Source organism: Primulina huaijiensis, chromosome 9 (genome assembly GCF_012295235.1).
Source record: "Primulina huaijiensis isolate GDHJ02 chromosome 9, ASM1229523v2, whole genome shotgun sequence".
NCBI classification, from domain to species: domain Eukaryota; kingdom Viridiplantae; phylum Streptophyta; class Magnoliopsida; order Lamiales; family Gesneriaceae; genus Primulina; species Primulina huaijiensis.
The window spans coordinates 20878060-20890496 of NC_133314.1; the positions used below are offsets into that span (position 1 = coordinate 20878060).

At 34.9% G+C, this 12437-nt stretch overlaps 2 protein-coding genes and 1 long non-coding RNA gene across 3 annotated transcripts; 2 read left to right on the forward strand and 1 right to left on the reverse strand.

Moving 5' to 3' along the window:
• The first annotated feature begins 1989 nt into the window (after positions 1–1989).
• Positions 1990–4574, forward strand: LOC140984796 (3-ketoacyl-CoA synthase 11-like). The gene is made up of 2 exons (XM_073452420.1): positions 1990–2988; positions 3687–4574. The coding sequence occupies exons 1-2, from the start codon at positions 2197–2199 to the stop codon at positions 4464–4466; spliced, it is 1572 nt and encodes a 523-aa protein (XP_073308521.1). The 5' UTR covers positions 1990–2196; the 3' UTR covers positions 4467–4574.
• Positions 4575–6335: 1761 nt separating this feature from the next.
• LOC140985437 (armadillo repeat-containing protein LFR-like) lies at positions 6336–9409 on the reverse strand. Its single transcript, XM_073453305.1, has 8 exons — positions 9208–9409; positions 8481–8650; positions 8259–8392; positions 7904–8160; positions 7364–7463; positions 7137–7275; positions 6920–7047; positions 6336–6821 (listed from the first exon to the last, which is right to left on the reverse strand). Exons 1-8 carry the CDS (start codon positions 9395–9397, stop codon positions 6566–6568), a joined length of 1374 nt encoding a protein of 457 aa, XP_073309406.1. The 5' UTR covers positions 9398–9409; the 3' UTR covers positions 6336–6565.
• Positions 9410–9937: 528 nt separating this feature from the next.
• LOC140985056 (uncharacterized) lies at positions 9938–12191 on the forward strand. Its single transcript, XR_012176691.1, has 3 exons — positions 9938–11636; positions 11681–11710; positions 11814–12191. It is a non-coding gene; the product is annotated as an uncharacterized lncRNA (long non-coding RNA).
• Positions 12192–12437: the final 246 nt, after the last annotated feature.

Genomic DNA, 12437 nt, shown 5'->3' on the forward strand with positions numbered 1-12437 from the left:
TAATATTACGCTATTACAACTCTTATTTATTTAATGTCCCAACATATTTATATATTCCACAAAAAAATCTGTTATTTCCGGATTATATTATTTCACAAGATAAATGAGAAACACTACAACCTCAAAACCGGTCTGTGTTGTCTCATATTTTAGGTTATGCATAGTTCTAAATCAAATAATGGTAATTTAACTTTTTCCTTCAAAGATATTAGATAATTATGTCTCAAAATAATAAAATTTCAATGAATAAATAATAAATCATCATAAACGAATCAGACAAATCAATTATTTAAAATTAGAGGATAGGAGTCCATCTTATCATGTCTAAATACAAATAATAAAAGGTGAAAAAGATGAATACATATTTATATAGAAAATCTAAAATATAAATTAATTTTTTTTATTTATATAGTTTCTATTTTTAAGAAATGATTTACACTTCGATGTCATAATCCAATTATTCATGGGTACGAACTTTGATTTACAATCATGTTTTAAAATGAGATGAAAGGAAAAAATGAAAGAATGAAGAAAATTAAGAATCAAGAAATAATTATATTTTTATTTTTTGAAATATATCAAATTTTCTTAATATTTTAATCGAATCGATGATATTAAAAAAACCATCAATTGACAACTCAACATTTCACTCCAACATATAATTGCTTAATAATAATATAAGATAATCATTATATATACATTTATATTTGAATGAAAAAGAAAAATTCTGATTTGAAATCTACAAAAAAAAGAGTTAAATATAAGGAAATCACAAGAGTCATATATAATTTTTTAAAAAATAATATCAACTTAACAAAGTGATAATTGAAAATAAATTAAACAATTTTACATATTCAATATAGGGGAAAATAATTTAAGCACATGTTATATAAAGTTTAGTTGATTGGGAAAAAAAACGAAGAAACGATACGATATCGCATCGAGGAATCTGTATTGATTCACAAGAAAACTGAATCATAATATGAAATTATTATAACATGGAAAAAAATATGATCGATTATATTTATGTTACAAAAAGAACATGCATTGCAGTTGCATATAAAACTAAGCAAATTTTGTCAATAAAAATCACACATCCTAATGAATTTAAAATATGTTTTTTTTAAAAAAAAATTTATCTCTAATTAAATGTGTTAATTAAAATTATTGTGAAATGAGGTATATAAATCATTATAATCAAATAATTACATAAATTGAAAATTTTGTGATAAATAATATATCTTGAACATATTTTAATTTAAATGACACTATATTTCAATTGCTTTAAATTTAAAAAACAAAATTAGATATTGAATTCCTGAAAATTTTAACAAAATACACAAACAAAAATAACAAAAAATATATATTAGGAATAAATTTATCGTTTATGAGAAATATGACAAAATCTAATTCATATGATCATTATTAATATAAAAATCTATGTACGAAAAAAGTTAAATATATCATTATTAATATAAAAATCTATCTATCTAATAAGTAAAAAGTAGATGAATAAAAACTGAAGGACTCACATTAATTATATATAGATCAATCAAAGTAATGTACATTAGATTAGCACTAATATGCTTGCGTCCATTTTAATTGGTTGTGAAATCGAAGTACATTAACTTATTTGAATCGAAAAAATTTAACATATAATGAAAATAACGACCATTTATATATAAAAAAAATTATCTACTTGATAGTTCATTATTATAGTAAAAAAAATTTTCGAACTTCAATCTTGAATCGTATCTATCATACTTTTTAACGCAATGTGAATGGAAAATAATAATAAAATAATAAAGCTGGAAACCTGAACAGCTAGCCACATGCAAAGGCGTGGCAAAACAGAAATAAACCTGGCAAGTGTGGACCAAACCAACCAATGAAATTTATATGAAAATAACATGATAAAATCACTCCACACGAAATCCTGCTATTTCCCCGTCTGGCAAATTCAATGCCACTCCGCGACTATAATTAAAAGGTTCGTTGGGGTGGTTGCATCCATTCCAACACATTACACACACTTCCGCCCTTTAAATATTAACATATTTCCCCTCCATTTTAACATCACAAGCTGTTTCTCTCCTCTCCATCATTCCTGGAAATCTCCCACCGGTTTTCGGGGTTTGTCTTAGCCAAAGATTTCGTTTTGATCAGTGGGGTTGTTCCTACGATTTGTTTAGGAAGATGGGGAATGAAGAGATCATGAAAAAAAATGCCGAAACCGGAAAGATTTTGATCGACTGTACAAGTGAGAGAAAAGAGCGTAATAGTTTGCCCAACTTTGTTCAATCTGTTAGGCTGAAATATGTTAAACTTGGCTATCACTACCTGATATCACATGCCATGTACTTGTTTCTATTCCCTTTACTCGGGCTTTCATCGGTTCATCTCTCCAGTGTAACGGTCGATGATTTGGTCCTTTTATGGTATCAACTGAAATTCAATCTTGTCTCGGTCTTCGTATGTTCTTCGCTCATGGTTTATTTAACCACTCTTTACTTCATGACTAGGCCAAGAAAAGTGTACCTAGTAGACTTCGCATGTTACAAGCCCGATTCTAAGTTTATTTGTAGCAAAGAACTGTTTATGGAAAGATCAATCGAAGCAAATATTTTTACACCTGAAAATTTAGCTTTTCAAAAGAAAATCTTGGAAAGGTCGGGTTTGGGACAGAAGACATATTTCCCGGAAGCCATTTTAAGTGTGCCTGCGAACCCATGCATGTCAGAGGCAAGAAAAGAAGCGGAGATGGTTATGTTCGGGGCGATTGATGAATTGCTAGCGAAAACCGGTGTAAAAGCTAAAGATATTGGGATTCTTGTGGTGAATTGCAGCTTGTTTAACCCAACACCATCTCTTTCTGCAATGGTCGTGAACCATTACAAGCTTAGAGGGAATATTTTGAGCTATAATCTTGGTGGAATGGGGTGCAGTGCTGGTTTGATATCTATTGATCTTGCAAAGCAACTTCTCCAGGTTAGTTTTTTGTTTAATTACCCTTGTGAAATTGGACTTCATCTTACTGTTTTCGTAATATCCTTGTGTACGTTTAGTTTATTAATCACAAGTTCGTTTTGACTTTTTTTCCCTGATGACCGTCCTAGGATTTAGTTTGTTGATTTGATCAGGAAAAAAATAGAAGTGATTTGAATAAGATTGGTTGAATAAGGACTAAATTTAAAGTTTTAGATAATTTTGCCAAAGAAATTTGTGCTCTACCCCTAGAACACCTAAAGCAGCCAATGTTTAATACCTCTAAAGGCAAGTTAATTGGGCACAGCCTGCAAATCATGCGTTCTCCACCAAATGAAGGATGTAGATGTAAGGGTCTATGACATCTATAATTGGCACGAACAACTACCAATTGTCAAAGCTAAAATGTTCGTATTAAATGCAAAAGTTGTACGATTGCTATATATTCTCGTTTTAGAAGGGAATACAAATGGAAAAGCTCCTTTGTTACTCTTCATTTTTGTGCTAAACATTTATTCTCAGCGAATAATTTATTTCAAACAATCTGAATTCATTCCACTCCTTAAAATTCATTTACCGGAGTTATCGTTTGTCGGGAACGGGAGGTTACACATTAAGTTTTGGTAGATGGCCAAATCACGTCACACATTGGAAAAAAATCTTACCAAGCCTAACGCCTAAATTTTGTATCAATGTGACAGGTTCACCCCAACTCATATGCCTTGGTAGTGAGCATGGAGAACATAACACTGAATTGGTATTGTGGCAACAATCGGTCAATGCTCGTCTCCAACTGCATCTTCCGAATGGGTGGAGCCGCCATCCTCCTATCCAACAAGTCATCCGATAAACATCGTGCAAAGTATCAACTCATACACACCGTCCGGACTCACAAAGGTGCGGATAATAAGAGCTATAGCTGCGTATTTCAAGAGGAGGACGACAAGAAAGAAGTAGGCGTCGCACTTTCCAAAGACTTGATGGCCGTGGCAGGAGAGGCGCTGAAGACAAACATCACCACTTTAGGTCCATTAGTCCTCCCCATGTCCGAACAATTACTATTCTTTGTCACACTAGTTGCAAGAAAAGTATTGAAGATGAAAATTAAGCCCTACATTCCGGATTTCAAGCTTGCTTTTGAGCATTTTTGCATTCATGCCGGTGGAAGAGCTGTGCTGGATGAGATTGAAAAGAATCTCGAGTTGAGCGAATGGCATATGGAGCCATCAAGGATGACTCTTTATAGGTTCGGTAACACATCCAGCAGTTCATTATGGTATGAGTTGGCATATTCTGAGGCCAAGGGGCGGATCAGGAAGGGCGACAGGACGTGGCAAATCGCATTTGGCTCTGGATTCAAGTGCAACAGTGCAGTTTGGAAGGCATTGAGGCGGATTGAACCGGCTAAGGAGAAGAACCCTTGGATGGATGAGATTGATGAGTTCCCTGTTGAGGTGCCAAAAGTCACACATATTGGTTGATCTTTGAGATAGGACGTGTTTTTATTGAAAATTGTGAAGGATTTGTATGATATAATGATTGCATTTTAGAAATTATTATAGATACCATTTCAATTAAGGAAGTATTCATTACGAGTACAAAAAAAAGAACCAAATGTAGAGGTTCAATTGACTCATTGTATATTGAGTTTTCTCACATGCATAATCATGCACTTAAAACAAACTGTTTTAAGATACCCTTCAATCCCATACCCCTTCAGCTTTGAGTTTAAAGATTTAGTACAAAACTCGAGCATCTTTGTTTCAAAGGCACTAGAGCTCGATCAATATATACAACAAAAAATTTGAGCCTTGAGATGAAAAGAGTTGGATATATTTGATCCTTTACTAAAAGCAGATATAAGAACGTGCAGTGATACTTGAGATGAATTCAAGAGAACGAAATTATCGGTTACACTTGGTACTCCAAATCATATTACAATTTGCTCAAACAAGCCTAGTTTGAACTAATTTTAAAAAATTAAACACAACAAACATTATATATAAACAAAATACAATAAGCTATCAGCAAAATATTTGATTCATCTATTTTTTCTTTGAAAAAAATATATCTCAAACACGATAAACGATTAAAACAATTATTGATGATTTTTTAAAAAATAAATATGCATGAAAGTTTTGTCTATGATTTATTACATGTGTTTATATATTGTCTGGTGCTTTTAATTTTTTAAAATTCGTGCTAACGAAATTTGTTTGAGCAAAATGTAACACGATTAGAAACACTAAAGTGTTGCAGATGATCTCGTACGAAATGAAAAGGCAGGCTTCTTGTGATTTATGTTGATTCATAAATACAGAAAATCGGCTGAAAATTAGCGCTGAATAAATTGTGTGGGGAAAATACAATAGGGGCTGTTTGAAAGCTTCGACACGATGGTGAGGGGAGCATTTAGTTGGGGGTGGGTGGGCTGTATCGTAGGTTGACAGCTTGAACTGTAAAATTTCGTGGGCCTTGCTTCTGGAATCAAGCTTCATCATTCAATTACTAATAATAAATAAACGTCGCATAATCACAAAAACCTGCAGCATTTATCTATGCAGTCCTTTTCATCTGGTGACATATCGCTGCAAAACAAAGACTCCTGACTAGATCAATGGGTGCATTTAAATGCATATGTAGTCCAGCCAGCCACTCACTCCACTGTTCGTCTATATCTCTCTTCAACCATGGTAGGTGTTTAAACAGATCCAGTGATCCAAAAATACATCGAATCGAATATAATCCGCTCAATTGGATGTTAAAATTTCCAGGATTACCAGCTCCAGTACGTATACCAACAAATATAATATCCACGGTATTCTGTCCATTTTAGTGTTCTTCAACAAATTTGTGATATTTTGATTATTATATCACGTTAACTAATAATAAATTTGAATAGGAAAACTAAAAGTATCATATTTAAAAGTACTTGACGACTAGAGATTTTAAGTTTTTAACTTTAAATTTTTAGAAATTGACACTATATACTAAAAGCTAGTCGAATCGGATGATTCGTTTAAGTCGGATAGAAATAACCGATATCCAACCATAAAACCTAATATATGCATATACATACGGGTCACCTAATTCGGTGGATTGTACACAAGTATGCACTTGTCCAACCAAGTAGCAGCTGGTAGCAAAAATAACATTGCACACACCTAATTCAGGGTCCCTCCCTTATCAACTTCCACTCCTTTCAGGATGCTAAGCTAGACTCGATGCCCCTTGTCCCGTTACAAGTAAGATTTTCCGAGCGTAATTATGTTTTTACTATAACGAACACTGACACTTGTGCTTGATATTCATTAAATGGTGTCACCAAGACTGTTTTGTGTGTATAGGTATGGAATAAACGTTGAATGTCATTTCAAGAGATGAGCCACTATTTAGAACAGAGTAACTTATATTCATAACAACCAACTTATCAAGAACGCTTACATAGAGAGCGATACACTACAGACTCAGTACAGCAGAGATAAATAGATTGCAAGTGTGAGCATGAAAATCAGATGACCAACTAGCCAGACCATTTTCAGAGCCTAAGACGAAAAATAACTAATGTTGCAGGATTGTATTACATGCCCCAAATACCACGAGCCGATGCCACTTTACTACTTGGTCGAGACGTCAGTTCAAACAATATACGAGCAAATGTATCAGAGTACCTTGTATCAGATAAAAGCATGTCTGCAAATGCATTTTCATACGCTAGCAGAAGGGGCTTGTTTTGCGGCTCCAACACAAGATTCTCCAAAATCAATGTCGCTTTCCTGCAAATTTCAGGAACTGGGTGTGGTGCCCTAATCACTTTCAAGAGTCGGTCAATTGCCCTGAAAAAATAGCAGGCATATGGTTTATATACAAGCTTTTACCTGTTAAAAACCCGGAAAAAAACGTAGGACAGAGATGTTTCAGAAATTAATCCAACCATCTCTCACTAGCAAGTTTCAACCGACAGTCCATATTAATTTCGGCAAAGTTATAAAGCGCCCCGATTGCAGCTGCCTGAGCATCAGTAGATGGGATGCTCATCATGTCAACTAATCTCCGATAAATCTGCATTTTTTAATCAATCCTAAGTCAAGAAGCCAACGGAAAATGTAACCAAAACTTAAATGTGACACGGGTATTAGGACAAAGTCGACCTGTTGACCAAAAGACTGAAGGAAAGTTTCGTTATCAGGATTAAGTATTAAACGACCAAATAGTTCTGCAGCTGCACATTGCCAAGCTTTGACAGGAGATCCTAACATTGCCATGACGACCTGAACCACACGTTTTGGTCTGTAGTGAAGCAATCAAGAACCAATATTTCACATTTAAGATGACAAATTTAAGAAATGTGAAGAAATGAAATAGGAAAAAAACTTACGTCATTATGAAAGGTTTTGAAGGGAGAAACATTTGAAGGTCTATCAATGGGCCCAAATTCATGATGGTCTCAAGGGCATTTGTAACAAGTTCTTCGTCTTCTGTCAACATCAGAGGACTATTAGATAGAATTACATTTTTTAATGGATTTGGTGTATCAATTTCAAATTACTTTGGAAGAATTGAAAATCGATTTAAATAGTTGAAACTCGAGCTTAAAATAATATAAGACAAGTTGAAATCCAAATAATTCACAGGTATTAGAACAAATGTAATTGAATTAAATAATAAATTTGAAATTTTTTAATTTAAAATCCATCAATCCAAACATACCAGCAAATTTTGGAGAAATCTAACTTTGTTCCTATCTTAAGCATATTTTCTCGGTACGTATAATCAAAATAAAACACATAACATGTTCATTACGTAGATCTCGCAACAAACAGCAACATTCTAAAATGACTGAGGGAAAACAAAAATAAATGCCACAGCAGCAAAAGTTGTAAGAAATGATAACAGTACATGAAAATTTTCTCCTGACCTGTGATATTATCCTCCAAACACTGAAACATAGTTTCAAGACAGTGACGACTCTGGCTCATAGCAATTTCATTATCAGCCATGAAAGAAAAGTTCCGGATAATATTTGAAGCTGCAACAGCACAAAGTTGTTTTTCTGCGCGCCCTTCCTCGTCAAGGTTAAAGAGGCCATCTTCCTCAAACCACCAGCCTGAAGGACGAGACTTGGCAGTCGACTTCTGCGCAGAAACCTCTTCATTTGGAGAACCAGATCCAGTACTGCCACGGATTGAAATAAATGTGAGTTCCAAACCAACACCGTCAACCTCAAAATAGAAAGCTTGAGTACTGATGCGTGTTGCTGTACAGTGCCTCACCCAGGATGTGGAGCAGAATCACCAGTCTCGTATCCATTCCCAAATCCAGTAACAGCGGCATTCATACCAAGCAATCTCATCCTTGGTGCCTTTGTAAGGACCCTCGGTAAAGCTATCTCACGCCAGTCATCTATCTGCTCTGATTGAAAATAACCAAATCATAGGGAGTGCAGACTTGATAAATGCAATGCATACAACAAAATTGCCAGAGAAGAAACATACAACTTGAAGCAAAGCGTCAAGCACCCCTGGAATTTTGGCAAGAGGAGTTGCATCTTTCCGGATATCATCTTTCTCTTTAAAGGAAAGCAATGTGAGAGCATTCAAAGCCCAAGTCAATTCACTTTTTAGTCCACTTTGAAGAGCCAAAACTATCCTTTTGTTGTTCTGCTCTGATAAAATTGTTGCATAAGAAGATAAAGCTTATTATTCACAAAGAGTAAATTGGATGGAAAGAATGAAAGTATCAACACTTGTCTCTCATTCTATTTCAGAAATAATATTATTGAATAAATAACACCCATTTGTTAACCTGGTGTTTGATATCTTAAATCCCTTACGCATGTACACTAAAATAGGACAGGGTCCTAAATGATTAAAAAAAATGTAGAATTACATCCTTCATCACTCTGAAAAAGTAAGCTATCTAAATTTTAAATGAAATCATTCCAAAACTTGAGGCACCCACCTATTCTAACTCATAAACGAAAAATATATGTGATGAAGTTTACAACTCCACCTCAAGGAGCTCATATAATCGTAGTTTCTACTTTCTGTCTTTCTTGTGTGGGGAAAAAAACCTATTAGTTATACACAATAATTCCAAGTTTTCATCATAGAATAACTCATTCATCGCATATTAAGGAATCAGACCGGAATTCAAAGAAAAATAAAAAAAACATAATTAAAATAACTATAGAGAGAGACTAGGGTTTAAGAAGATGCTGACCGGCGAAGGCCGAGTGAACCTGGAGGGACGGACCGAGGAGGACTGACGGAGCGGCGGAATCACCCCCCAGCGCCGCAGCAACCGCGGCTGCATAATTAGTCCCGCTTCCGAAAGGACGGCCTCTCTTGGCGGCAGGAGCGGCCGAACCGCCGGATGCTCCACCCAATTTGCTCTGATCTCTCTTTTGCATCTCTGAATACGGGCCAACGCGTGAGGGAGAAATCAGCATTTTTTTAATTACTTGTAGAAAAATTTTGGGCCTTATTAAGCCCATTACAGTTTTTAACTACTTGTAGAAATATTTTGGGCCTTATTTCAGCCCATTACAGTTTGGGTTTTTTACATTGAGTTGGGCTACGGATATAAGGGTAAGTAGGAGTTCAAGTTATGCAATAATAATGTTTGAACCATTTATCAAATTCTCATTCATAAAAAATTCCAATCAGAAGTTCTCAGTAAGTAAACTATTACAATTTTCTGAGGAAGTTTTCTATAATTAGTTCTCGAAAATGAAAACTCGTCTCAAACTTGTGGTCTTTGTGTCGTATAAAATTTTAATATAATGCATAGGTTATTTTTGTCTCAAATAGGTTGCATTTTTTTCCTTATAAAATTCTGAAAATAATTTTGAAAGAAGGTTGTAAAGGATTTAATAATTATGGATAATTATTAAAGTTGATAAGGGCGGTGGAGGAATTTTACAGTTAGTCTACCAGGGACGAATTTTATCTATGTTGTGTCTCACTTTAATATATTGATGATTTTTGTATTTGATGATGATATGAACGGGAATCCCAGTCGTCGTCTCTATCTATAGCACTCGCAAGAAGTGGAAATCACTGCACAGACTGTTGATCTTGCCGCAATATTTCGTTCTATGGGTTTTGGAAAATCATAATACTGAAGGTAGTTGATTCCTCGCAGCTGTTGAATTTTTCTTCTTTTTCTTTGTTTCGTGAATTATCAGCACTGAATTTATGGTTTTTTGGGTGCCTGGTTTGGTTAAGCTTTGCTGAATATTGAAGCAGCGTGTGGGCATTTGTTTGCATGCGATGTTTCTTTTAAAGACCAAATTTTTTCGGCTCCAATCGTCTTTGAATTAATGTTTGAGTAATGTAGTGATTCCATCGCCCATTTTGTTTGGGTTTTTTAGTTCTTGTTTCGTGGAGGTTTTTAGCGATTGAGCGAGCTTCAATTTGTATATGATTTGTTTCTTGGTTGGTGCTTTTTTCCCGCCTAAGATCCAAACCATGTTTTAGTTGTTTGGGTTCTTTTTGTCGCGACTCGTGAATCCTTTCTGGCTTCTATACTGTTTGAGCAGATTATGAGGTTCCCATATTCCTAGGTTGTTAAATTTGCTTAATTTGGACATTGTTCTGTGGTGGCGAACACGTGCGCCCATCATCAATTTGTCTCGTTAATAAAGTTCAGTTATTTCTTATCTTGTGATCCTCTGCTTCTGACAATTTCGTCATGGGAAGGAATCATGAAACCATCTAGGAGCATACACGTACGAACAGCTTGAGAGAGAACCTTACTGGTCTTCAGAAAAGCTTTGGATTTCAATTACTGGAGCTGGCGGGTTCATTGCTACTCATATTGCTAGGCGTATGAAGAGCTAGGGTCATTACATTGTTACTTCGGACTGGAAGAAAAACTAGCACATGATGGAAGACATGTTCTGTCATGAATTTTATCTTGTTGATCTGAGTGTTATGGATAACTGCCTAAAAGTTTAGAAAGGCATTGATCGTGTCTTTAATCTTGTTGCTGATATGGGAGGGATGGGTTTCATTCAGTCTAACCACTCAGTACAACAAGATGATCGGCTTTAATATGATTGAGGCTACTAGGATCAATGGGATTAAGCGGTTTGTTTTTAAAACTTTGCTGTCACATAAGAATATACATTCACTCCTTGCATTGGATGTGACACCGATTCACAATTTATCCATCTTAATTGGATAAGCTTTGCTTCTTTTTATTGTATGTTTTTAAACTAAAATTTCTAAAATTGGAAGTTATATAATCGAAGTTGGAAACTTTCTATGTAGGCTCTCGTAAACAAACTCTTTTGCTTGCTTCTTCAATGGAAGGATGTTACGTGTCACGAAGAAAAGTATGTCGAGATAGTTGTCTGCAATAAGACACAAAAAGATACATCGGATTGCTGCCATTAATCACAATCTTTCTTTTTGTAACTACCGGTATTTTATGTTTGTTAGATATTGACATGCGTGCATTGGCATGAATCATAATATTTAATTTTTCATCTTGTCGTTATGACAAGTGTTTATAGTAAGCTAACGACCAGGCTAACCAAATCGGACTTCCGAGAGCTGTCAATATTGGAAGTGATGTGATGGCGGAGATAGTCCTTGGATTTGAAAACAAGAATCTGCCAATCCATCATATTCGGGGACCAGAGGGTGTACATGGTCGATACCCGGACAACACTCTAATGAAAGAAAAGCTCGGTCGTGCGCCCTCAATGAAACTTAAGGTACAAAATCTGGTCTTTCCTTTCATGCAAGTTACCTTAATATGTAAATGTTTCATGTATAACTTATTGATCGTGTCGATTTCCTTTCAAAACATTTAAACAGGATGGTCTGAGAATCGCATATTTCTGGATCAAGGATGAAGGAACAACTCGAGCCGGAGAAAACAAAGGGTGTTGATCTTTCTACATACGGGTGGTCGAAAGTTGTGGGAACTCAGGCTCCAGTTCAACTTGGCTGCCTATGGCAAGGAAATGAAGTGGAGAACCTCTTCACTTTGAGGATGTCAGCCAAGTTTTACATCTCCCTAGATTTTAAATAATTATGGATGCAAGAGGCCCGTGGTCCAGAAATGGGCGTATCCTTTGCCCTACGGACCTGAATATGGGGTAACTCATATTTGTAATATGGGCTATCCCTAACTTGATAATTCCATCCATGGATTTGACATAAAAATTAATAAGAAATAACTGATTTACTTGCTATAAATAAATATATAAAAGAGGGATTCGTGATATGCATTATAACTAATTTTGTAAAGAAAAAGTGGAGAATAATTTTTAACCAAGTTTGCAAGCTTAAAATCATGTTGATTTTTTTTAAAAAAATTCAACAAAATAATATAACCAACATAAAAGAATATTTTTTAAAAAAGAATTTTTAACTCGAAGTACAAATTGTATTTAGAGAAGATAGATTAAAGATCTGTACTGATTGTACTATCATTCA

Coding starts and splice junctions, on each gene's coding strand:
- LOC140984796 (XM_073452420.1), top strand. CDS start 2,197: ATGGGGAATGAAGAGATCATGAAAAAAAATGCCGAAACCGGAAAGATT. Junction 2,989..3,686: donor TTGCAAAGCAACTTCTCCAG/GTTAGTTTTTTG, acceptor TCAATGTGACAG/GTTCACCCCAACTCATATGC.
- LOC140985437 (XM_073453305.1), bottom strand. CDS start 9,397: ATGCAAAAGAGAGATCAGAGCAAATTGGGTGGAGCATCCGGCGGTTCG. Junction 8,651..9,207: donor GGTTCACTCGGCCTTCGCCG/GTCAGCATCTTC, acceptor CAATTTTATCAG/AGCAGAACAACAAAAGGATA. Junction 6,822..6,919: donor AAACTTGCTAGTGAGAGATG/GTTGGATTAATT, acceptor CTATTTTTTCAG/GGCAATTGACCGACTCTTGA.